At 35.5% G+C, this 27,704-nt stretch overlaps 2 protein-coding genes across 9 annotated transcripts in view; one reads left to right on the top strand and one right to left on the bottom strand.

The window, feature by feature from the left end:
• Mbs (Myosin binding subunit) overlaps positions 1–17,829 on the bottom strand; it is a 115,621-nt gene extending 97,792 nt beyond the window's left edge. For all 8 annotated transcript variants that reach the window (XM_074100190.1, XM_074100197.1, XM_074100180.1 and 5 more), the window contains exon 1: positions 17,193–17,829. In XM_074100190.1, the coding sequence (XP_073956291.1) occupies positions 17,193–17,435 (243 nt within the window). In that variant the 5' untranslated portion in view covers positions 17,436–17,829. The remainder of the gene's footprint in view (positions 1–17,192) is intronic.
• Positions 17,830–21,964: 4,135 nt separating this feature from the next.
• Positions 21,965–27,704, top strand: part of DIP2 (disco-interacting protein 2) — a 97,697-nt gene continuing 91,957 nt past the window's right edge. The window contains 1 exon segment of the mRNA XM_074100157.1: positions 21,965–22,162. Within this exon segment, the coding sequence (XP_073956258.1) occupies positions 22,078–22,162 (85 nt within the window). The 5' untranslated portion in view covers positions 21,965–22,077.

Raw genomic sequence — 27,704 nt, 5'->3', positions numbered from 1 at the left:
GGAAATAATTTCACTATTTTTCCACTCATTTTGTTGCATATTTTATATTCTCCGAACTTCCGCTTTGATTAACTGCACAAATCAGAAAAAATATTTTTAAGGCAAGTGTATGTACAGTCGAACAAATTGAATCATGATATGACCCAGGGTGGAATTCTTCTTTTTCTCTTTTAAAATATGGCTTTTCTGTCCTAATTAATAGGACAATTTCGCCAGTGTCAAAGTAAACTCTCTTTGAGAGGGACGTTGTACGGTGGTTGTAGTTTTTGCAACTTGATAGTAAAATTCCAGAAACCACGTGGACACAACTTGCGTATTAAAAAATGTCAGACACGAGATAAATATAGAATTTTGTGATCACTGTTCACTGTTAAGGTTAATCGCCGCATAAAACACTAATCAAAATTATACTTCAACTAGCCAAAGAAACAGAAATAGCAAAATTAGATATTGTCTACATCCGCCATGTTCGAATGCTACAAATCATATCCCAGGGTGGAATTGCTTGACAAAAGTATGAGATGTCAACATGACATTAGTAGCACAAAGTTTCCACCCTGGGTCGTGATTCAATTTGTTCGACTGTACTTAAGGAGTGTAGATTTTGAAAAAGGTCGAATTTCGTGAGTTACGATCTTAAACCACGAGGGACCTGTATCACGTCGTCTAAGAACTCAGGCAAGCGTAAAAACAGCGCGCGCAGCGCAAACAAGTTGTTAAAACATTATAGTAAAAGAAAAATTTGTAAACAGTTTCCTCTCAAGGTACCTACTACATTCGTAAAAAGAAGGAAATAGCTACAATGAATCCGGTGCGCTTACACAAGTGTATGTTGGCAGTTCATGCTTTCTGTCCGTAAAGTTTTTGACAGTAACATATTTAAGTTTCCGTTCTACATAGTGTCACACTCTAAGAGTAAATCCATATACTATACTTAATATTATAAATGTGAAAGTGTGTGTGTTTGTGTGTTTGTATGTATGTTTGTCGGATCGACGTGATTTTTGGCATAGAGATAGTTTATGGGCCAGAGAGTGACATAGGCTACTTTTTATCCCGGAAAATGCACAGTTCCCGAGGAACGCGCGATAACCGAATTCCACGCGGGCGAAGCCGCGGACAAAAACTAGTTATTTAATATCTCCGAGTGCGACAGTGATCTTTAAGATCTGTATACAATATACATCACTAAAGGCTTAAGTCACCACACCAGCACCAATATCAGCCACAACGAAGCGTGCATAAATATCTAATACGACTCTATTTCTAGGGCCGATAAGACGTGTCAGATATTTTTGCAGGTTCACTTCTCTGTGGCAGATATTAATGCAGGTAACTGTACATTGTTTATTTTAGTGCTACTTCCATTTGCTAAACAAAAAAGTATTTTTGCACACTGCTAGAAATACAAGAATAATCTAATATTTAGTGATAATGTAGTCACTTCATTAATTCATTCATTCGATAATTTTTCAAGCTAAATCTAGATTTAATTCCTCCAGTAAGTCGCCGTTTTAGTGCGGCGCTCAATCTCGTTTATTTAACATCGAAGAGATCGTTCATACGACATGGTATGTTTGTTTGGCTAATCATTCAGTCAGTGCCCTGAGTAAGGCAACGAGCTTTAATAGCGGTAATTAATATGTACTCCACCACGAAATAAGACAGCGTCGCGTATTATATTCGCTCAACTTCTCCATTTTTTACATCAATTCAGAGTACTGAATGTATCCAGCGAATTGTCAACTTTTTGTAGATTTCAAAAATTCGATTTTATCTGATTAGTCAAAATTCGATATTAGACCTTATCGTGCTGTCCCACTGACGCTAATAGTATTTAAGAGGATAGTTAAAGCATTCGCAGACTAGAGAAAAAAATCCGGTCTTGTAGATATTTGTATGAAAAATACGATGTTTGTTCTGTCTTAGTTTAATATGTATTTAAGTATGTATCTATCTATATAAATTTTCCGTTGCTTAGCACCATAACACAAGCTTTGCTAAGCTTACTTTGGGACTAGGTAAATTGGTGTGAATTGTCCCCTGATATTTATTTATTTATTTAATAAGAGAATTTAGATTTTTCCATTATTGGATTTATATATACAAACTCAAAAAGCAAATTGAGAAAATATCGATTTTTAAAGAATCGATCTTTTCGACTGATTTTTTTGTTAATCGATTTTCAGGACACCATTCGAATCGATCTTTTCTGGAAACTATTGTCATCCCTATCAACTTCATAATAACTTCTACAGCAGACATTGCTTGCTATATCATATTTACGAACATTTGTTTTTTACTTGTTTTTACTTGTTTTTTATACGACTGGATGGAAAACGAGCAAGTGGGTCTCCTGATGGTAAGAGATCACCACCGCCCATAAACATCTCCAACACCAGGGGTATTGCAGACGCGTTGCCAACCTAGAGGCCTAAGATGGGATACCTCACGTGCCAGTAATTTCACCGGCTGTCTTACTCTCCACGCCCAAAACACAACAGTGCAAGCACTGCTGCTTCACGGCAGGATTAGCGAGTAAGATGGTGGTAGCAATCCGGGCGGACCTTGCACAAGGTCCTACCACCTGCAAAAAGCGGCCGTTCGCAACTTGAGTTGCATCGGCTACCTACATGCGTAGTTTAATTTCGATACCTTTCACAAATTTCAAACATCTCCAACGAATTGTATCACTGTCAAAAACTACACAGTTACAGATGCAGTGAAAAATGCTTTGCCATCGTATTTTGTCGGTAAAGTTCGTATTTATCTTGCTGTCTCTATTTGCTTCAGTAAACTTCAGTAAGCTAATTGAGATAGCAAGATAAATACAAACTTTTCTAACAAAATACGACGGAAAAACACTGGTCATAGCTGTTTAGCAAATTTTCCATTTACTATCGAAAATCATAGTAGCTATATCCTCAGCTTTACGCGCAAACAGTGTTGAGAGGAAATTGTTTACAAGTTTTTCTTTTAATGTAATAACAAGGAAGACATTATGTTGGCTCCAAATATTAGGCAAGAGTTAGTGAAGTGATGGACATAGACAGGAATAGGCTCGTTCTGCGACTTTTTACAATGGATGCGTTTTGCGTTCTATGGTTTGGGCTCAATTGCATAACAAAGTACAAGGTATGATTGGTTTTTGGAGTCTTTTTGTATTTTTTATTTCAACTCTAAATTTGTTACTTTTACGGGTACGGGTACCGGTGGGTTTTACGGATATGTATGCATAGGAAAAATTCGTGTCTAGATTCCTGTCCAGCAGTGGTTTAGGGGTTATAGCACGCAGCACGGATTGCTGAGGACCTGGGTTCGAATCCCAGTGCTGGTCTCTTTTTCTGGTTTTTCTGTGCATCCATATCTCAGTTTGTATTTTCGAAAAGTACAAGTAAATCGCTAATACTATTAGCTTGTAATTTGTTATCCACTCAATAACGTATTAAACAGTAAAGCTTGGTTAAGATGGACCTCAATAACAGAACTGTTAAACTTGTACAGCTGGGACTCGTGCTAATACAAGAAATTTCTTTACATGAGATTCGTAGCTTCGATTTCATCGTCTTACCTCTATAATTGGGCAAACCACTTTTATTAAATATTTTCATTGCGTTTTTCCATCAAAAAAATGCAAGGACATTAAGGTATTGACTGAAAATCAGCGCTGTTGCACGTATATTGCAGGATAATATGCTAAGTTCTTTTTCGACATCATCAAATGTTTTTTGTAATTTGTGTATTGTTTTAAGAATCGAGTGTACTTTTTGGTGTCGAAAAATGTTATCTCTATGTCTATCAAATTCTATAACTGAAGAAATAACGATAATAATGGTAAAAACGTAAAGTAAATTTAATACAGAAATAACCTCTGCAGGTGGTAGGACCTTGTGCAAGGTCCGCCCGGATTGCTACCACCATCTTGCTCGCTTATCCTACCGTGAAGCAGCAGTGCTGTTTGCAGTGTACTGTTGTAATTCGGCGTGGAGAGTAAGACAGCCGATGAAATTACTGGCACTTAAAGTATCCCATCTTAGGCCTCTAGGTTGGCAACGCTGGTGTTGCAGATACCCCTACGCATACCCCTGGTGTTGCAGATGTTTATGGGCGTTGGTGATCTCTTACCATCAGGAGACCCACTTGCTAGTTTGCCATCCAGTCGAAAAAAACTCATTTTGAACCTCTAGAAATGGAACCCTTTGTAAATGAGACTGATATTAATTACCGAGTTATAACGAGTATATATATACATTTATACAGATATCTGAGACCGGACCGCAAGACGCAGAACGCATCCGGTGTGACAAGTCCCTTATCGTAATGCTGGGTGCGGTTATTGTATGACCTGTATATGTCGACCCGAAATAAACGACAACAATGTACAACCTGATAATTTGCGCTCTATGACAAATTACGTGGCATTACTGTCGTCTGTTCTGGGTTAACAAATACTCGATCATGCATTAACAGCACCAGCGATTCCGGCGGTAAAAACACAGCGACTATAATGTGTAGTTATTTGAGTGACATAAAAGCCAAATAAAATAAAAATGCACATGGGTAGCGGGACTACAAGCAAACATACCTAATGTTTCGCCGTCAATCGATTAGCAGATTTTCGTTTCGCAGAAAACGTTTCGCCGAATAACGATTCGTAGATTGATCAGTCGCAGACAGGCTTGCCAGGTGTACGGTATTATACCGAACCGTTCGGTATTTTAGCTCTGTGTTCGGTTTACCAAAATACCGAAGTATGGGCGGTTCGCTATTTTTTTCTGATATTTTTTTCTCCCTAACAAACGATTCAACTGTCAGATTTTACGCAATCGACAATCGATGTTGCTGCTTCATGCGCGTTGGACGTGTTTTCCATTATTTTTTTTGCTTATTGTTCGGTATTTATTCGAAACAGACCTGGTAACCCTGGTCGTAGATCGCTACGCAGAATTACGTTTTGCAGCAACGTTACGCAACTGAACGGCTACTACGAAATGCGAAAATCGAAGTTCGTATCGTACCGTTCCTGTCAGTCTCGTATTAAATAATTTTAGCGTAAGCGGGACGGCAAGATATGAAGTTCGAATTGTGCACTTCATAGTACAGGCCCTGATTCAGCTGGCATACGAGATAGCCGAAAAACTATTGACAGTAATTAGTTTAGCACTCAAACGTTTCATCTTTTAATAGATTCGCTTCTTTATGTCAATACCTACATGTTTTCCGTCTGTCCCACTAGTCCCATTGAGTAGTCCCATGGGACAAGTGGCACTAATATTTTAATCCCAAAAGTCCCATTACGGTTATCACAGTGTAGTTCCAAAAATCGGACTACCGTTATCCGCCCTTCTTTACTTGCTTTAGTAGGAATGTATAGAGTTTAATACCGAGATTTCATTAATGTTCAATAGGGCTAGTTTTTGAAAACACATCAGTGCAACCTACCATTCGTTTTAGTTCCATACCTACTTATACAGATTTTCGAATAGTGTTCCAACTAGAAGTATTCAAATCGGATATGGCATGGTTTAGCTCTGGCACTCACTGGCCGCTGCCGCGGCACGGAAAGGAACAGCAGGGCTACTACGAAACTCGAAGTTCGTATCGTACCGTCCCACTCGCTCTCGTATTAAATAGTATAAGTGTCAGAGGGACCGCACCACACGAACTTCGAGTTTCGTAGTAGCCCTGCTGCATCGCGTACCATCGTGGACCCTTTGTGCAACCGAATAGCGATGTCATATTGACATTCCATACATCTGCCAAAGAAATCGTAGCGAAATTGATTATGAGAAAGTACGCGATTCGGTTTCCTCGCCTGTAGGTACATTCAAGGTCATAAATACACGTAGGTACTTTACTAAAACGTCAAAAATATACAAAATAACGCTCACCTAACCATAAAGTTCGTTTTAACAAACACGCTATGACAGGATTACTATACTCGAGTCCAGAATTAGGCGAACTAGATTGACAGCTGAAAATGTTTACCACCAGACATAGCAAAAAAAAGATAGGCATAGGAATATGTCGATATAATCTTGTGTAGACACGGAATGAAAATGTTTATCACATTTGGTCTTAATTTACACTAAGGCGTCTTAATTTACATTACTTTAGGCCTAAAAGTGACTCACTGCGCGACTGCACCTAACACCATTCTGATTTAATAATTGCATTCCATCAGGAGACCCCCTTGCTCGTTTGCCATCCAGTCGAATAAAAAAAAAAGTTTTCGTAGTCATACTTCTCGCACACACAGAGTTTCCTATACCATGCACAAAACACACACATACAAACATCACGCCTGTATTCCCAAACGGGGTAGGCAGAGCACACGAAGCGTTACCGCTTCGGAGCCACTTTAAGCAATTTTAGTTTGACAAAAACGGTACAATATTATAGGTTGCAAGCCTGTCGCCTACGGTATTCGTAAACCTATATCCTCAGTCGCCTCTTACGACATCCACGGAAGAAATGGAGAGGTGTAATTCTAACCCGACACCACACAGGTATACCATACATATATACAATTATATGGGCCTCCTTCAAAATCCATAATATTCTATGTCTTACTACACTAGGACAAGATAAACCAAGAAATAATTATAAACTATTGAATAAATGAATTGAATGAATGAATTGTAATTGAATGAAATGTAAACAAAAAAAATGGAAACCAAAAGGCGGACGGCGTCCTTACCGATGTTCAACAGATTTATTTCCTTTTTCAAATAAATGAATTATTTTACTATTATTTCTAATTAAGTTTTTTTTTTATATCGATATTACAGCACTGTGGCAACATTTGTGTGTAATGAAATGAACTGTCAAGTTGGTTCGTCTAATTCTGGACTCGAGTATAACAGATCTTTGTATAATCGTCTGAACCAAAACATAAATAGGCCTACAAAGTGGCAATAAAAAACAAATACATAACACGCATTTTTCCCGCCCGTTCAATTTTGCCGATCTATTTACACACTCAAAACCAATAGCCCTATTTTTACTCCCGCTGTCGGTTAAACTTGGAATCATGTTCGCCGCGCACGCGCTTCCACAGTTGCGTAACTTCCGATCTCTTCTGTGAATCGCGAAAAAACACTAATTCTCAGAGAAAATATTGACATTGGACCTCGGCCTCCGTAAACACTATTGTCGCGCGGAATGCTGTTTCGAGGAACACAGGCGCGTAAGCGGGGCTACTACGAAATTCTAAAATCGAAGTTCGTGTCGTTCCGTCCCTCTGACACTTATACTATTTAAAACGAGAGCGAGAGGGACGGTACAATACAAACTTCGATTTTCGAAGTTCGGAGTAGGCCTTGTTTTTCTCTTTAAGGTCTCAACCCATTTACACCGTATCATACCATGACCGGAATTTCATTTGCCCGAATTTCACTGCCATACCAACGTTTGGCATAAAATATATAGAACCGTGCTGTTTTCAGGATTTTTTTAATGTCATCATATAGAATGCAGTAGGTTAGGTTAGGTTAGTTTAATATCAAGTTTGAAGAAATTACTATATCAGAAATAAATTACTTTATTGCAAATGAAAATTCTAGAAAACGATACATTCGGGCATATGAAATTCGGGCAAACGATAGAGAACCGTCGCGTGTCATGTATGCGTTTGACATTCCGTTCCTGACACGTGCCTATTACGGTCATGGCATGATACAGTGTATTGTGTACCTTTAAGGGTACGCTTGCGACGAAGCGGTGCGGAGTAGAGAAATTTTAAAACCAGATGCTTTTTTTTTTAATAAAACTTACCCGTGATTGAACCCTATTATCACCTGATGAAAAGTGAGGTTAAAGCTCCCACTGGTTCAGTAACACCACACTGAACACTGGTTTTAACGCGCGAGCCCTCGCAATCACATTCACCATCTCCTTCCTCCATTCTATGCCGATTCATTTTAAAAAAGGCGAAATAATTACTATCCCGAGTACGTTAGACGCAAGTTTCAGGGATGGATGGGATAATTATCAATGAATGCAATGACATAAGTTTAATACAGCATGTTATTTTTGATTTCCGTTAACTTTAAGTGAACAGTAATGGCAGAATAGGCGAGAACTGGCCACATCGATTCTGGAAGAAAATACTAGAGATAACATTTCTATACGTATTAGTTCCGTGCGATTAATCGATTCCGCGCGTGTGCCCTCCGATCTGCTTTTACGGAAGCGTACCCTAATGGTTTATTAGTCATGTTAAATAGTTGTCTGAGTGTACGAATTGGGTCAGTTACACTGCAGCATGTACAGTTTGGCAACAGATGTAGTGAATAATGTATTTTCATTGGGAAAAATCGAATCTCGATCGATTATTGTATTTTAAATAAGTGACATTTTCATTACATACAAATTACATAACTATCTATCTAAAATCATTTTTATGCGATCAAAAAAAAATACAATACCTACTTTTTTATACGCCGCTTATTGCGTATAATGCGTTTGTTTACCCTTTAATACTACTACCACGGCCACTGTAATGTGGTAATAATTTGACAAAAAATTATTAATCACCTAGAGAAAGCTATATGTTGAAAATAGCCTGAATGGCTTCGAGAAAAGTATGGTACGGCCGTGCCTTTTTTTTTGTTTTGCTCGACTTGGCGGGGGCACTGCCGTGCCCCCAGATTATGGTATGTACTAGTTGTTGCCCGCCGTCTCCGTCCGCGTAGAATTTGTTTATAGCTATCCCGCGGGAACTACTATCGATACCGGGAAAAACTATCCTATGTACTTCCGCGGGACAAACTATCAGTGACCTTATTTCATCTAAATCGGTTCAGCGATAGATGTGATAAGGTAACAAACAACTAAACTACGACTACAAAGGTATCTACGTAAACGAGCAAACGTGTAGTCGCCACGGGACGTAGGCAAACTCGCGGGCCACAATTCAACCAATAAATCTTTGCCACAAACCGATTATAAACGGGCAAAAAAAAAACTTTAAAGTAACTGAAACTAATCAAAACATAGTTACTTAATTGCCGTGGCAAAAAGCGAGGAAATGGTACGGGCAAAAAACGCATCTACGCCTCAGCACACAGTGATTATAGACGCCTGTCAATGCCATAAGCCTGGCACAGTCACGCCTTCGCGACGCTGCGATGATGATGATGATGATCATGATAATGAATCACGCGGTGGTAATTTCAAAAGCAGAAATACAAATCTCGTGTAAGCTTGAAACACACAGAGAGCGGTGGCGGTGGCGGTTGCAATATTATAAATGCTAGTGTGTGCGTTTGTATGTTTGTATGTTAGTCCGTCTTTCACGTCGAAGCGGAGCGACGGATCGACGTGTTTTTTGGCATAGATATAGTTTATGGGCCAGAGAGTGACATAGGCTACTTCTTATCCCGGAAAATGAACAATTTCCGAGGTGTTGGCGCGCGATAACCAAATTCCACGCGGGCGAAGCCGCGGACAAAAGCTAGCCCTGACAAAAACGCAAACTTATTTTTGATTTAATTTTACCAATGGAAGTCAAGTGGCCCTTATTTTTTTCTAGTATTTTGGAGCACCCACACTAGACATTCCCTACATACTCTACAATAGCGACTATACAGTCATCTGCATTAATATCTGCCACAGCGGAGCGTGCAAAAATATCTGGCACGTCCTAAGGCCTCTAGAAATAGACTCGCATCAGATATTTTTGCACGCTTTTTTGTGGCAGATATTGGTGCTGGTGGTTGTACAAAATAAAATAAAAAACTTCAGTTTGGGCGAAGCCGCGGTCGAATGTTACTTTAATAATTATTACACAGTTCAGGAAGAGAATAGTTAATTATTCAGGGAAAGTATAAAGCTTATTATCGTATTGTTTGTAGCCTAAAGGTTATAGGTACAACAATAAAACAATTAGGTCACATTATTCACTCCGAGGAACCGAATGAGTCACCCATTAGTATTAATGATTAGTTACTAACAACACAACCGAGAATTTCAACACTTTTGTGGCAAATGGTACCACACGCTCTTTTTACCCGACTACGGCAGGCAGGGTAATGATTTTCTTATGTAATAAAATCGAAATAAAAAGTTTATTTTGCAAATGGGCCGCAGCATACGAGTACAAGGATGTTTTGGTCTACCAGCACCCTCTGATAGATTCTTCATTGGCAAGAAAAATGCGCTTACAACAGGGTTCACACAATTAAATATGTTCAATATTTACTTTCGTTCACAGAAATAAACATGAAAAACAAAAGAGACTCTATTAAATTTTAATCATATTTAAATACTTCTACAAACAGAAAATTATTTCAACAACACAAACCGAAAATAATCAATATCAATAACTAATTGATGTCAAATGTTGTTACTATTTTTTAACTTATTTCGATGGAACGAGGAAAAATAAATATATATATCTTTAAAAGACCTAGTAAAAAGCGATTTAGTGTGATAATGTGGCAATGATGATGAAGATAATGACCTGACAAAACCTGCAGTGTGGTGCATCTTCTTATTAATTTAATAAAGAAACAGCTTTATTCTCAAGGTCTACAGCAGAGATGGGTATTAATCGATTAATTTTTTAATCAACTAATAAATCGATTGAACAATCATTCATCACAACATTAATCACGATTAAATTAATCGACGGAGTATTCGAATAACGATTAAACGATCATCATTTTAATCGACTACACGATTAAATCTCGATAAAAAAATGGAACACGCACGTTAGAAAAATTAAATATGTCTTGTCATGTGTTGTTCATTTAGTTAGAAAATCATTCTAGTATGTATGCTGTGTGATATTTATTAAAAATGAAATTTATTTATTCCTGATTTTAATCGAGAGAATATTAACCTAACTAATTGATTTAAATTGTAGTCGCTTGTAATTAATAGACAATTAATTGAATCGTGACTAAATTAATTGAAAGTCTTACAACTAAGATTAATCAATCGTCATTTTTAATCGTTAATCACGGTTGACTAGGTCTCTGGTCTACAGATTTGTAAAGCTCAGCAGGCCCAATTCACCGATTCAAAGTAAAATTTCACTTTTAGAGAACTAGATAGAAAAATAAGTTACTGATAAGAATAAAACTTATATAACAAGCTTTTTTTTCATATCTGTACTTGCATTGTTGTCATCAAACTTTATGTATACCAGATATCAAGTTAATCCGACTATTGTAACAAAAAACAACAAAAACATTTTATGTAAAATATATCATTATTATTACTAAGCTTTTTTTGCTGACTGTTCTTTTTGTAGACTGTACTTGCATTGTCATCTAAACTACATTTCCGTACCAAATTTTAAGCCAATTTCATTAACCATTGAGGAGTTCCCTCTAGCGGAAGACGATCCTGGCTGGACTACCAGGATGTCACTGTCATATTATTGCATTGTCATCCAACTTACATGTGTACCAAATTTCAGGTCAATCGGACCACTGGCCAAAATGCAACTTGCAAGATTAGACCCAAACAAAAAAAACAAAAATTAAAAAAAAAAGCTAGTTTTTTATTAGGTAAGTAAAACAAATCCAGTAAAGAACTTCAAAATCGCTATAAGCTACACATAGTGTGGCATTTAGATTTGTCCATTGGCTTTCCTTGCATTCCTCTAATAATAGCCCATTATCTTATCAACCACAGGTCTTTTGGATACACTCCGACCTAATGGGATCTTTAGTGTAATTAATTGAATCATGCAATATTTTATTTAACACCAATAATATTGCTGAAATTCTCATGTGAGATATAATTAAATTACTATGAAGATAAAAAAATCTTCATATAGATCGAATCTAGTCACTGTTCCTACAGATGTGCAAGTTGCAGAAAGTTTCCAAAAAGCTGGAAAAGATCTCGGAAATTTCTGGAAATTTTCATAAGAAATAAAGGAAATGAAAATTTAAGAAACGGAAAGTCTCAATCCCCATACAAAATTGTGAGAAGTTTGCTACATTTAAAAATTCCACAATTTTGGAAAGTTTCCTTTAGCACATCAGTTGTTTGGTTTACTAATTTTATATTTAACACTTTAAAACAACACAACAAAGAATCTCATGTCTAAACTGTGCTTAACAATAAATTGCTTCAAAATACTTAGAATTAGTTAAGGTCTATCGACTTGATTGTAGATGAAAGAGAAAAGAAATATGTATTACAAAGAAAAAACTAATAAAAGCTAAGTACATGATATCGCAAGCATTTATTTTTACTCTGGCAATTGTAACAAATAACAACTTGGACTGTAAAAGGCTTTAAAGAAATTTCAAAAGCAAAAACTTCTAAAGCAATATTTCAAAGAGACATATTTCCGGCTTCTTTGGACTTTTGTTATTTTTTTAACTTGGACCTTTGTCTCTCAACCTTTGATATATCGCAACTCACGAAAAAGGCAAAAAGTAAAGTAAAAAGAAATTAAGGCCAACATGAATTTCATTTCGAGCTTGTACAATGGATACTAGGCAACGGATAAACATTCTTATATAGATAAATAGATATTAAACATCCAAGGCCTGAGAATAAACATTCATATTCATTCATGACAACCAGATGGCCTAGTGGTTAGAGAACCTGACTACGAAGCTTGTGGTCCCGGGTTCGATTCCCGTGTCGGGTTCAGATATTTGTATGAAAAATATGAATGTTTGTTCTCGGGTCTTGGGTATTTAATATGTATTTAAGTATGTATCTATCTATATAATTATATTTATCCGTTGCTTAGTACCCATAACACAAGCTTTGCTAAGCTTACTTTGGGACTAGGTCACTTGTTGTGAATTGTCCCATGATATTTATTTATTTATATTATTCATTTTAAATGATTACATAATCATAAGGGATAACTCACATCTGAAATCGAGTTTAGCTTGACATGTTTTGGGCTAATCCGTAACCTTTTCTTCTGGGATTCATATTATTCATTTAAATACGTGCCCCAACTATCTGGCTGTTTATAACTTAATGTCTATTTATTTATTATATACAAATAAATGTATTTTAATATTAATATAATAACTAAATATAATATTTAACTTAAATTTCTCCTCATACATAACATAACTAACAAACCTACCTACATAAAATAAAAAACTTACATAAAATAAAAATAGAACCTAAAACTAAAACAAATTACATAAAGAGTACCCCTTAGGCAAGGTCCCAAAGATGCTGGCAGCGTTTCCTCTTTGAATAGCTGGGCTAGCGGGAAGCTGCCAGCTCTTCGGTCACCTGTGACGTCTACTAATCTTTTTGAAAGTTGTTTGTATCCTATGTGTGTATATAATGGAATACTTGCTACTACTTGCTTGGGGTACCGACAGAAAACGCATGCATATTCCTGATGGCAATACAATAACATGGTACCGTCAAGCCAATCTGATGATGGAGCCGGCAACTAGGCACTAGAACACTTAGGCGCAACAATGTGACCTACTGTGTGTTTGAGTTAGAATGATTGTACAGTGCACGGTCACCTGCATTGATATGTCACACCAGAGCATGCAAAAATATCAGATATATTCTACGGTCCATGGAGAGTTGTATCAGATATTGCACAATTTGTTGTCAGATAATGGTGGTTGTGATGTACAGTCATTCAGTCATGAACAAGAATGATAATTAACATATCACAAGCTTTGGCCCGGATCAGTTCAAAATTGAAGGCTACCTTTTTGTACTTTTATCCTCCGCATTATTGATATTATTTTAAACAAAAGAGGCTAGAAATGCAGGTTTTTTTTATATTCCATGTTCAAAAGTTTATGGTCTTGATGAAGGAGCAGTAAGGCATGCACTGGAACACCGAGACAACAACATAACCCAAATGTGTTTGGGCTTGTCAGGAACTATAGTGTATCGAAGATCCATAGTCTGATAATAAACTGTTTTTTATTTCCATTAACTTCGGCAGATGGCTCAATTCATTTATATGAAATACCTGATAATTAAATTTTTCAACAAATAGAAGTTTTTTTTTTTTTAAAAACCATTTGACCTGTAGATTGGCCCCTTTAAGTTAATTGAGTTATTGACGCCTTAAATCAGCAGTTCTTAACCTTTTTGGCTGGCAACACAAAGTGTTATTAATATATTTGTCCTTGAAGTTAAATTCAAAAGTAAACACAATTTTTTTTGCAAGGCTTTTATCATAGTATCCCTGCGACCCATCCCAATACCACCCGCAACCCAAACTTCGGTCGCGACCTGAGGTTAAGAAATAATGTAGAGCAGTCAGGAAGTTTGTTGTTAGTTTTTTTTTTTTATCTTGTTGGAATATAGAATATCAAATAGTTTATGGGTATTTCTACACTAATTGGAAAATTTGAACAGTCCCCTGCCAACTTTCTCTTCAAGTTATGATGAATTGAAAAGTAAAAATGGTTTTGCATCAAAACGTCAGTGTTGTGTGGACCTTTAAAAATGTATGCACAAATGTTATCAATTATTTATATTATATTTCTCATAATCTGGCAACGGGTACTGTTTTTGTACTCTTGGGACAATGTTTGATAAAAAATGTTAATAAAATGACATGTATATTAATTGAAATACTACTATATTATCAGCAATGGTGTAATAATTATCTTTTTAAGTTCAATAGAGAAATCTTGCTAAATTGTAACACCTGGCTAATATTATCTGATAGTTATCAAATTCTGGGTTGGGGACATGTCGGGGACTGTTTCTTGGGGTGTTTGAAAAATTGTAATTAAATATGGTACTATTCAATGGAAAAAATCAATAGTGTAAACAAATGTGGCGACTGACATTGACACTTGACTGACGACTGGCTGACTGACTGACTGACGTTAGCTCTAGTGATGTGATGCTCTTTAACATACTTCAATCAGCACTAAATATTATTTTGAATTTATTCATTTTCATTTATTTAAGTATTTATTATTTGTATGTTTACAGCTATGATAAAATAGTAGAGAAATGAAAAATACAAATATGAAAAATAGAAAATCTACATAATTTGTACTATAATACTATTTTTCGTCCAATAGTGTTTACCCGCGGCTTCGCCCACGTAATCATTTAGGTCCAGCATATGAAATACGGGATTTTTTAAAAATTCCCGTGGGAATTCCCAAAAATTAAATCGTTGTTTTCATTGACATTACATTAAAACAATCATGGTCAAATTTCATGATAAACCAGCGGTTATGAGTTCGAAATTTTATCCCTATCTGGTGGAATATCGGAATAAAAGTAGCCATGTGTTTTTCCAGAATAGAAGTCCAGCTACCCTACATACTAAATTTCATGGCTCTAGTTGCCAGCGTTGTTATTTCAAGATTTTATCCTAGTCTTAGTAATCCCATGGGAATAATCGGGTCAAAAGTCGCCTATGTGTTATTCCAGACGTCCAACTACCTCATACCAAATTTCATGACTCAAGCTCAAGCGGTTTGTAATTCAAGATTTTATCCCTATCCATGGGAATATCGGATAAAAAGTATCCTATGTTGTAATCCAGGTTATCTAACTTTTCGTCAAATTTCATCCAAATCCGTCCAGCCGTTTCAGCGTGAAGAAGTACAACATACTCACTCACTCACTCACAAGCTTTCACATTTATAATATTAGTAGGATTAGTAGGATATAGTAGAAGTAGGAATAGTAGGATAGGATTAGAAACCTTTTAAACTTCATTAAATAGTGTAACTTAACAACAATAATTAATATTACGAAATAAGGTAAATAGGTATGCTTATGAATACGCTCTACGACCTGAACCATAAAATTCCCCATTGTGCAGAGCCAGCCATAATTATCGGTAGGTAAGGTTTGTTTCAGTCAAATAATTTAATCTTGTAGGTACAGCACTAAATTTCCAGAGACAAGACCCGACTATAGACCAACTTCAGTGAGGAAAAATTATCATGTTCAATTGACAAATATAACGGATTTTCGTCTTCCAATTAATTATATAAAATAAACATATTTGCAACGATTATTTAATGATAAAATGATTTAAAACAGTGGTGAGTTCATGGAGATGTGAATATGATTTGGATTGGCGTTCAAAGTAAGTAACTACGGAGTAATCGTGAAAAATTGCTTTGTTTACACGATTGATTTTTTCCATTGAATAGTATTATAGGTAGTTTTATTTTTGGTATAATATTTTACGAGTATAAAAAATGGGTGTTTTAAAACATGATGTTTTTCCAAAAAAAAAAAAAGCCATGAACAACGATTTTCCAATTAGTGGAGAAATGCCCTTATATGGATATGCTATTACTACAATGACATGCCTTAAGTTTTTTACCTCTGCTTGCTTCTGTTGAGTGCTATACTTGGTTTGGATAGGTATTTAACTAAATGTAAACAAAACAATGTCAATTGGTGTCTTAAATATTGAAATTCCCCCATTAAACTATCTAAACATTTACATTTATTCTGTATTGAAATACACTAGGTAGTTTATCAATCATAGGCATATACAAGGACAATTTCAATACAAATTCTTATAACTGACATTTATGTAAATTATAATGTAAAGATGTATTGAATGAATAGATAAACTAAACTCAACTATATAGAGGGGGGGGCCAGGTGGACCGTTGCCCATCCCAGTATGGTATAGTGCCAACCCCAGGATGTTAGGCTGCCAATTAAAAATTCTATAATACTGATATCTTCACACCAAAATCCAGGCCAGCAATGACAAATAACCCTAGATACGCCAATGATTACAATGATAAATAAGTAAAATGTTTAAAATCCTTTAATGTACCATATCTGGCAGTTGAAGTTTGTTTACATTTAGTTAAATACCTACCTAAACCAAGTATAGTTAAGTCTTGGTCTAGTGTTTATGGCTGGGTATTTTGTATGATCAGATCAATGCCCCAGAACTTTCTTCCAGACACAAATTGTTTGTGAATTGGACTATATATAATATAAACCTTTATCTAGTAACTTGTTAAAAATAGGACATTGTATTCTCACTTCAAAAAATATATTCTGCAGTGCCAACTACATGATAGTAAACATACATATTTAGTTACTATGATTCTGCTGATTGAAATCGAGTTGGACATAATTCCAACCAGGCACCCTAAAAAGTTGTTCTGAACTTCTTAGCTGTCAAACTAGATACTCGTATCACGCGGGGCTTGTATGTAGTTTACGAATAATGCTTAAAAGGAATGTTTTAGGCGTAATTTAACAGTACTGACCTGATGTAGGGCCGTCAAGCCGTCCACGTTAGCCGTATTGATGTCCGCACCAGCCCTCAGTAGACGTTGTACCTCGTCCTTATCCCCGGAAGTACAAGCTGCCAGGAACACGATACCAGACGAAAATTGGATCCTAGAAGCCCGCCTCGGAGTCGGACTCTGCCGATTAGTGTCCGATTCTTCCCATCGCTTCAGCTGTTCCGCGCGTTTGAACAACGCCGACGACGACCGCGTATCAGTCATTTTCAACTCCCTCAATGCACTTTCCACTCAATATGGTCCCAGGGAACACTTTTCACGACGCATAGATTATGTTTTTATTACATGTAGTACACAAACGCCGAGTCCATAACTTAATTGCCAAAAAAGGAAACATGAAAGAAGAAACGTCCCTGGGAGAATGAAACCAAGACTCCTTTCATGCAATCATTGTTCAGAACACTTGTTGAATGACACATGTAACACTTAAGAATAATGATTTTATATACATGACATAACCAATGAGCTACACTTTAAGCGTGGCAGCCATTACGAAAATAATTTTACAGCCAACTAAACTACCGAAATGTAAAAAGTAAAAAAATATCAAGAGTGAATGACGGGAAGAAGAAAACACCCAGCGCCACCTAGCTGCAAACTTTACTGACATAGTTGCCATGTGTATTGGTCTATGTTTTTTTTGTGTTGGCTATGGTTGCGTAACTTCTCATCAAGAACAGACTGACTTCAAATACAGACTGCTGAAATTTGGGCAAAAAAAAAAGTCGTTGCACACTAACTGAGCCTTAGATCAATTTTTGAACTATAATAAAATTGTTTATCGATTCTGGATAAGGGAGCTGTTTTATATCGAATGATATACTTATGTCTAGTCTGTATTCACTGCTAAGAACTAGGGCCAAACCTAGCACCTAAACGTACTAGAACTACGTACAAACTACGACGTACATAGAAACATACTTTATTAATTTCATCCATCCATTTTTAACGGTGTTCCCTTCTTTCGCAGACAGAAAATTCATAGAATTTCGTTTCACAAAAAAGGCTTCATATAATATTCGGTCATTGTATTTTAACTTCGAATATTATTGTTTTAACGACTATTAACTTGAATGAAACATATTTACTAGATAAACTATTCAATGAATCTTATAATCTCACTTTATTATTTATCAAATTGTAGAATTATTTTTTAACAAAATATTGTTTGGTCGATAAAATATATTAGAACAGGTTAGAAATCGTTACCAGAAAAGTTGGTTAGGTTAGGTTAGGTTAGGTTAGAACAGTAACCTCGTCAGAAACGAATCTCTACTAGAAAAGTAGGTTAGGTTAGGTTAGAACTGCGACTACATCAGAAAACGAATTGCATGTTTTTCTTGGTAATAAGTTTTAAAATAACTAAATAACATGAGAATAATGAATATTAGATTTTTTATTCTTTGATATGAATATCTAAACAAAAATTTATATGTGTAACTAAAATCAATGATTTAAATTTCTTTAAAGTAAGTGTTCTGCGTATTGATTATTCTATGAAACGATAATATGATAAAAAATGTCTGTTAAACGAAGTTGTATTAAAATGTTGTCTGTAAAACAACGTACAACCATTTTTAACACTTAGAGGGTAAACAGGTAAAAATTAAATACTTACGACTTGTGACAACATGCGACTTTATCTTCATAAAAACTATGACAAGCAATGATCACATTGGGCATGGTAAAAATTCAACACTTGTTTGAAGTGTTTTGTGATTTTATTTTTATTTCGAAGAGCAAAAATGAACTAATAGTGGCAGTTTTAAGACAATAAAAGATAAGATAAGATAAAAGATAAACAAATATTTGTGAAAAATAATCATTACGCACATTTTAGTAACACTTAGAATCAATCGCACAATTTCTAGGTCAAATATAACAGACATAAGATGTCTTTATCAGCAATTTTGTATCAACACTCTAACCCAGTAAAAATCCACTGACGTACAGTATTTATGTTTGACCTGATAATATCTTTTAAGTAAATATATTATAATTTTTTTATTTCTATTTAGGATAACTCCTACGTAGATATACTGCATATTTATACACCATACTTTGTTTTTCCTTGGTGATTAGGTATTTTAGTATGTAAATGTTAGCTCGTTTAGCTTGAGATACAGGAATTATCCTAGTTCAGGCATATGTGTTACATAGGTTTTAAGTGAAATATTGAATTTTATGTTATTTTGTGCCGAAATTAATTCAATAAATTTTATTATTATTATTATAATCTATTATTCAAGTTACATATTTACATTAATCTGATGATTCATACTTAGAGATAGTTTTGATTAATATGATAATATATTTCTTAGGGATAAATATTATAATAAGGCTATCGCAGTTTAGTGACAAATCTAAATTTATAGTCAAAATAACACCAACGGGACTTATCACGCTAACACACACGAGTACTAGTTACGTTTCGGCAACATTGCAGTGGCCGTGGTCACGAGTAGACTGAAGTGTGGGGTGTCAAGTCTGCCTAGCAGCGCGAGTCTCACAATCCCAAAATTCTGTCCACGGAACGTCATTTCTACTCAAGAATGGTAAGTACGTGAAGCAGTTGAAATAAAAAAAAGCATAAAAATTTCAACCAGGACGATGGATATAAGCTTTCATCTTCGTGGAATCCTGTTATTAATAAGTGTCGGCGTCGAGATGTATGTTCGGAGGGACGATAGGACGTTGTTAGTGATGTGTGTCGGTGTGATGGGGTGACAAATAAAAATGACCAAGTGCGGGTAGTTCGTGATACGAGTGCCGGTACCTACTATTAGTGATCAAGTGCGGGTAGTTCGAAGGACTTGCACTGCTAGGCAGACTTGTCACCCCACACTTTAGTCTACTCGTGACCACGGCCACTGCAATGTTGCCGAAACGTCAAGGTAAATATTACTCTTGTGTGTTACCGCAAAACGAGGCTACTTTGCACCAATTTTTGCTCCAAATTTCGTAATCTTTGTTTTATTTTAAAAATTATTATGCTGTGGTATGTTCATATATGTATTTATAAAAAGTAGATCACCCCTACTATCTTGCTGGCTTGCTTAAACTACGTCATAATATTGTTTTAATATATATTAAAACTTTAATTAAGGAGCAATGTTACCCGACGTTTGGGTAACTATGCTACTGAATTTAATTTCATTCATAATTCATACTAGGAGGCGTTTGGTGTATTTTTACCCCATCATTATCATTGCACTCTGTCTTATCACTGTACGGCGTCTGACAGGAAAAGAAAAGAAAATATCGAAGCAAAAATTGAAGTGCAGTGTTGCCACTTTATTGGGAAGGGTATCTGGTATCGGGACTTCGACCTGCAAGACATTTAAACAAAATACAGAACTGGAGCATAGTTACCCAGTGGGGGGCAAAGTAGCCTCGTATTACGGTAGCGGGATAAGTCCCGTTGGTGGTATTTTGGGTTCTCTGATTTTTCGCAGAAAATTTTTTCGCCGATTATTAGTTCCCAACTAACTTTTCGCAAAATTTCATCACATCAAAAAATTTAGTTTTATTTGCCAAGCTCACAGTTACCAACTGTACGTTTGGTCTGTTTGTTATAAAGTCACTTTTCAAAATGACAACTTTCTTTTAGTAGAATGTTTTGGTTGGCATATTATTCATTTCGTTGTACAATGTTTCCCAAATGTTTTATTGAATATGGTTTTCGTTTCGTAACTATGTAATTTATGTAATAAGCAATTTGGATAAGCGCAACATTTCCGTCGTTTTTTTTTGTTTGTGCACTAATAAAGCGTTTGTGACACAATGTTTGACCTTTTGATAGAATACGGCAATGATCACGGTATCAATCTTGTACTAAAAGTGTGTGTGTTAGATTTGGAAAAGCTGCAATTACTGAGTCTTTGATCAAATTTTGAAAACAGCTATTTAATGCTATTTTCAGTTCAATATTGTTTTTCAATAAACTCATGTTTTGGCTATTTAAAAATAAATAAGTATTAAAAAATAAAAGTACGACTCTGGCTGCGCTGTTTGCTCACGGTTAACCGAACAGACTCCTCCTCGCTTTGCTCGTCATCGCACCTAAATGAATTTTGTCATATTACAAAGCTCTATTTGTAATTCGTATTGCCAACTGAAAAAATGGTGTGTAAATCTTACTTAGTTTAAGTAAAAATTTGGCTTATGTCTGAAAAGGAAACTGTTGTACTGACGAAACGTTATTTGTTCAATAGTTGTTTGACCTAGTGAAAGATTTGACAAAAAATAAGTTTTCCAAACGTTTTGAGTCATTATGATATTCTGCTTTATAGTAATTCGACCAAATGACTCGTTGTCATACAAAAACTTGGTATTACAATAGTTAGTTGTCAAAGTGATATTCGGCCAAATGAATTTCTGCGAAAAGGCAGAACACTGGTATTTTGACTATGAGTGAAAATCACGAAAGTTTAAAACGTTAAATCTAATGAACGCTCTTTTGTGAAACAAGCCTTATTTAGAAGCCAAGTCATAGACAACAACAAGCCACGTAATTGAGCTGTTTTAAGGTTTAAACACTAGAAAACAACTAGAAATAAACTTTAAATAGTTTTTAATTTTCATGTTATCAATAATTTCAAATTAAATATGTTATTTACATTCAAAGTTTTAGGAGTACACAATTTTTATTTCCGTAAATGATAACCTACTTTTTATACACGAAGCCGGCGCAGGCGCCCTCTTGCGTACACCGTCAATAGTAACAGTTCCGATAGAATCCGAGTCAGAAATTGTTCGAAATTCAAGATGGCCATGTGTCACGATGGTGTCTTGAAGTGTACTCGCTAACTTTATTTGTTTTGTGTGAAAATAGTGTTTTTCCACGATGGCTGACTTAAGTGTTGATATATCAAAGTTACCGGACGAGATAAGAGACAAATTAGCCGAATTGGACTTAGAGCTATCTGAAGGTAAGAGTGCAGTAACTTGCGGATCACCATAGATCGATAATTCGTTTATTTAGTTTATTTTGTTCGCATTATTATTGCCCGGATGTGCCTTGTGGGGTCGCGGTGTTAGTCGCCGTTGTGTTTCTTTGTATATGTCGGTGGTTAGGAACAGGTTTTTCTAGTATTGACGCGATCAGCAGACAGCTGACGATGTTTTCAGCATAACTGGGTACAGGCCTCTTTATAATTTCCTTTAAATAAGACCTGATAGTAATATCGGGGTTGAATCGCTCACGCTCGAGTTGTTACGTGCATTGTCACACATCGTCTGTCAAGGAATGCAATTGTATGCACGATGAGGTATTTAACAGTCGAGATACACTACAGCGCTTCTATGAAACTCGCTCGGTACGAGTGGCACTTTACTCTGTTTTCATGTGTTTAGGACTTTAAAAGACCTTCACAATGTTTTTTTTCGACACAAAACCACCTTTATGGATGTTGTCGTGTATTTTTTTTTCTGTTACTCTTGTAAGTGGCTTTGTGACTACGAAATTGACAGCATACACTATAGGCACTTATGTGTACCTAACTTATTGGTGAGGGATTACTCATATCCTTCGTGTTTGGTCCCATATCCAATTTAAGTGTCAGTTTTGTATGAATGTATTACTTTGTGTTCTAAAACGTTAATTGAATGTGTTAAATGTTTGTGTTATCAAAAATTATCAGTGATTATGTGATTTCTTAAAAGTGTTGAATCATAATGCTCAATGCACAGTTACACAATTTGCATTTCTAATAATAAGCAATAAAATAATGGTCTGATAACAATTCAAACTGTCATATGATAATTGTCAACAAAGACGTTTGATACTGCTATCTCTAATACTGTACACTGTACATGCCCATGTGTCAGGAACCTAGTTTTATTTGATTATCTTAACCATTTTGAAAAGGGTCATATGATATTTATTTATATTATTATATTTGTATAAAAGGATAAGCTGGTAAAATTAAACAAATCTTAATTAATTGTTTTCCTCTTTTTATTGTGCTAAAAAGGGTTTACATATATATTTTATGTGACAAATATCTCAGATAGCGTCCCTGTTTATCTCAAAAAGATAAATAGAGAGTGACAAATATAACTCATGAAATATCAGAAACTTATCAGTGACTAGTGAAATGGGCCTTTGATCTTGGTAGTAAAACCAATACACAAAATTATAACAAATATTATACACATTATTATATTTTTCATACATTCTTCTAAATACACAAAGACACCTTGCCCTGTAGGACATTCTGTGGGCCACAACATATACGAAGTTGAGTCAGAGCCCCTTGATTTATTTCTTGAAAAATAGTGAATATTGAGCATTATTTGAAACTAACCTGTTGTTCGCGACTCTGTCTGCTTAAAATTTGTTTATAACTATCCTGCGAGAACTATACAATTTTCTGGGATGAAAACTATTCTATGTCCTTCCCCAGGACTCAAACTATCTGTATACTGAATTTCCTCTAAATCAGTTCAATAGTTTAGACATGATGAGGTACAAACAAACAGACTGACAAATTTTCGCATTTATAATATTAGATGAGATTGATATAAAGACTGGTAACAATAGAATTATCTAGTATGGTCAGCAAAAACCGTCTTTATCAGAAAGACTATGACTGGCTGAAAGACTGGCTATATATGATTATAGCTGAAATCCGTTATCTTACCTTTATCTTGTCAAGGCACCTTTGCATGGACCACAGTTCCCAGTTATGTGCTAACCCAGGGTTAAGTAAAAATGTATGGGACGTGTCCAGCACCAATACCTGACACAACAAATCTTGCATAATATCTGATACAATTCTACTTCTAGGGCTGGACTGATATATCAGATATTATTGCATGCTCCGCTGTGGCAGGTGACTGTACTGGTCAACCCTTATATCACTATTCTGCGGGATTCCGTAATAAAAACTATCCTATGCCCTTTCAAGGTTCTGAAACTACCTCAAAATCAAGTTTCATTTCATTCTGTTCAGCAATTCAAGCATTTAGAAGTAACAAACAGATTTTCTCAATTATAATATTTGTAAGGATTAACTTAACATTTATATTAGTCTTGATTAATTTGTCATGATAATAATGCTGCAATGCCATTGCAAAGCGATTGTGCCACACATTTAGCATGTATGTATAGGTTGTAATAAGACTGAAGACCTTATTCATTTTCTTTTGGAATGTGATCAGTGATCAGAATAAGGACATCAGAGACAGACATTTGTATGGTATGGGCTTGTTCAATGGAGGTGTAAATGTAATTCTGAGTCCACCATTTTCAGAAGATGTGATGCTGATTTACAGATTCATTAGACAAGCCTTTGCATCCAGAGACGTGGTTTCAGTGGAAGGGAGAGCGTAATATCTGTAGTGTGGTGTATTTATCTGAGGCTCCCCATGTGGCTGATATAGTCACATTTGGTATACTAAAGCCTCGTTAAAATATTAGATAAAAAAAACAATGGGGTGAGAAGGGATTGCATGGGGGGAGTAGGGATAGATAGAACTAATGTTTTGTGGTTTTCACTTGCTACTAAATGTAGTTTAGTTATATTTTTAGATCCTTTTTTCTGGTCATTTGGTATCATCATTTTTTTTTATATGTTCCTATCCCTTCTGACCCCACTACGGGGCGAGCTTGGATTTGCCTATATTTTAGTGTTTATTGTTTAAACTATGAATGAAACTAAATGACAGATTTTTTATCTATAAAAATCAACTTGCCATATGAAAATATTTTTTTTCAAGGTTTGAAGTTCAATTTTATCCATACTTACCCCGTTTTATGGTATTTAATTAATTATCCTTTACATGTTGACAGATTGAATGGTGATTTTATTGCTTTGCGAAATATTTATCAGAAATATGTGTAGCTATGCTTAGTAAAAATGCCATCTTAATTATAATCCTACCCTCCTAACTTACAAAAAGGACGTAAGGTGTCAAGAGTTCAACTATGAAGAATTAGTCCTTTTGTGTTGGCAGGGTAGAATAGACGTCGTATTGCTAAAAAGTGGCTACCCGCAAAATATATATGTTTCATCAAAGAACATCGGATGGATGGATGGAAGAACAAAAAAAAATAGTTTATATTCATACCAATTTATTAAATAGGTTATTTTCGGTAAACCGTAGAAGTTTCTATGTGCTATTAGCAGAATAGGTATCCTAAATAAATTAAATACTTCCCAAAGTTACTATTCTACGCGGACGAAGTCGCGGGCAAAAGCTAGTTATTTATAAACTAGCCGTTGCGCGTGTCTTCGTTTGCGAAGAATTTGTTTATCGCGCGCCTGCGCAGCTGCGCAATTTTCCGAGATAGAAATTATCTTATAGACTTCTAAAGCAGCGTTTCCACCAAAAATGTGGGAGGATGCGTTGTGAGGAATGTGTTTTTATTAACCAATAGGAACGCTTCATTTATTTACCTCGCTCGCCTCGCTTCGCTCAGCTGTTTCCACAAGAGATGTGCTGTGCGAGGCGAGGTAAATGAAGCGTTTCTATTGGTTAATGAAGAACGCATTCCTCGCAACACATCCTCGCACATTAATGGTGGGAGCGCTGCTTCAGTGTCAAACTACCTCCATATCAAATTTTGTCACATTCGGTTAAGTAGGTACCTTAACCCCTTGTATGCTTAAGACACGTTACGGATCCGTGTCAAATTCAAGCCTATTTTAGTTTTTTTTTTAAATCAACAGAACTTGTGCTCATTAAAACAGACGAGACTAGAATTCAGTACTTTTTTTTAGTTTCCGCATACGAGGGGTTAAGTATGAAAGTAAGTAGAAATAGTAGTTAAAATAACGTAGGTACTGACTTCTTAGCATTTGTCGTTTGTCAGACATTGTAAAAAAGTTCCTAGCTGAAACATAGTCTCCATTAGGATAATTTAACCTGCTCCTCACTTGTCTATAATTACTTGAAAAACACTGAAAGATCTTTTTGTTATTTGGCTTTATTTTAGATGTCATCCCTTAGAGGGTGCGGGTAAACGATTCCAAGACAAAACAAGGTCAGCCTTTTAAAATAACATCAATTTAAAAACAAAACAAAGCTATGTAACAAATAATTGATGTTTAAGATTGTTTTTTTTTGGAATATTTTTGTATTTTTTTTATTTCAATTCCAAATTTTTGACCGTAAAAGTAAAAATTTGGAATTGAAATGAAAAAAATACAAAAAGATTCCAAAAAAAACAATCTTAATTTGATTGCTTAAGGTCGTTTGTCACGGTCAGCTAGGCACTACAGTGCCAGTAGATGACGTTAGTGTGCAAATTCCACGTATTTTATTTTTTTTAGGAATGAAATCGTGGATATTTTTATAAAATAATGTACATACCGCCAATAGCGTGAAATTTGTGATATATCGTACCAAGTTTCAGATGTATTTTAATTTAGAAAATATTTTCACTTGATCGCTGCAGTTTCGACTGAGATATTTTCGCACACATGCTTGTAATTTGTTGTAAACAGAAGTCTTTGTTAATTTCGCTCTCATGATCAAAGAGCAGATTGGCCCAGTTGCATAAGGCTTGAGTTTACTCTATCCTCAGCTTAGGAAGTTCGGGTTCAAACCCGTTGTAAGGTTTAACTTTTTTTTGTTTTTTTTTATTGTTCTCAGTTAATGATGTTAATATTTTTTGAAATGTGTAGCTAAAAATTATAAGACCTAATTTAGGCACAAACATTTTTTTTTAAATTTTAGGTAAATCTGAATATGCACAGCACAACTACAGTAAGTACTATGAGACTTATAATTCCTCACATTCACTCAAGGGTTGCTTGGTAGAGATCCCTTCGAGGGATAAGTTCGCCTTTACAAAGTCAAGGAAACCGAATCACGTACCAGAGTGGAACCCAAGTGGAACCTTTTCATATTCAATTGCGCTGTGATTTCTTTGGCAAGTGTATGGGATGTCAACATGACATTAGTAGGACATAGGTTCCACCCTGGTACGTGACTCAGTTTCCTTGACCGTAACTCAACGATTGTTTTTTATTTTATTTACAATACACTTTACATACTATGAGAAAATTAGTCATAATCATTATCCCTATACATTATACACACCTACATATAGAGGCCTCCTCTCACAATGAGGGCTTGGGCGTTATTTTCAACGCAGGCCCAGTGGGAATTGAAATATAGCACACACCATTAATTATATAGCAGGTGTGTGTACGTTTCTTCATGATATTTAATTGGTTGGGTAGTAATCGAAGGCTCTACTGAACAACAAATAAAAAAGTCCATCACTAAGTCAGTTTTTTTTATTTATTTACATCAGTCAATTAAATTAGCCCACATACAACCACTGCTGAGTGCCTCTTGCATTTTCACGCCACTTTTCCAGTCTTGTGCAGTCTCGTACACAGCGTATTAGCCGACAATGTATGTTATGACAGTGTTTTCACTCTGTAATTAAATATTTTATTATGAAAATAAAACATATTTTGAAGAAGCATATTTTGTCAAATGAACTTTTCTCTGAAC

The sequence above is a fragment of the Choristoneura fumiferana genome, chromosome Z, assembly GCF_025370935.1.
Source record: "Choristoneura fumiferana chromosome Z, NRCan_CFum_1, whole genome shotgun sequence".
NCBI lineage: Eukaryota > Metazoa > Arthropoda > Insecta > Lepidoptera > Tortricidae > Choristoneura > Choristoneura fumiferana.
The sequence above is the reverse complement of the archived record's forward strand: the minus strand, read 5'-3'. Positions and strand labels throughout refer to the sequence as shown.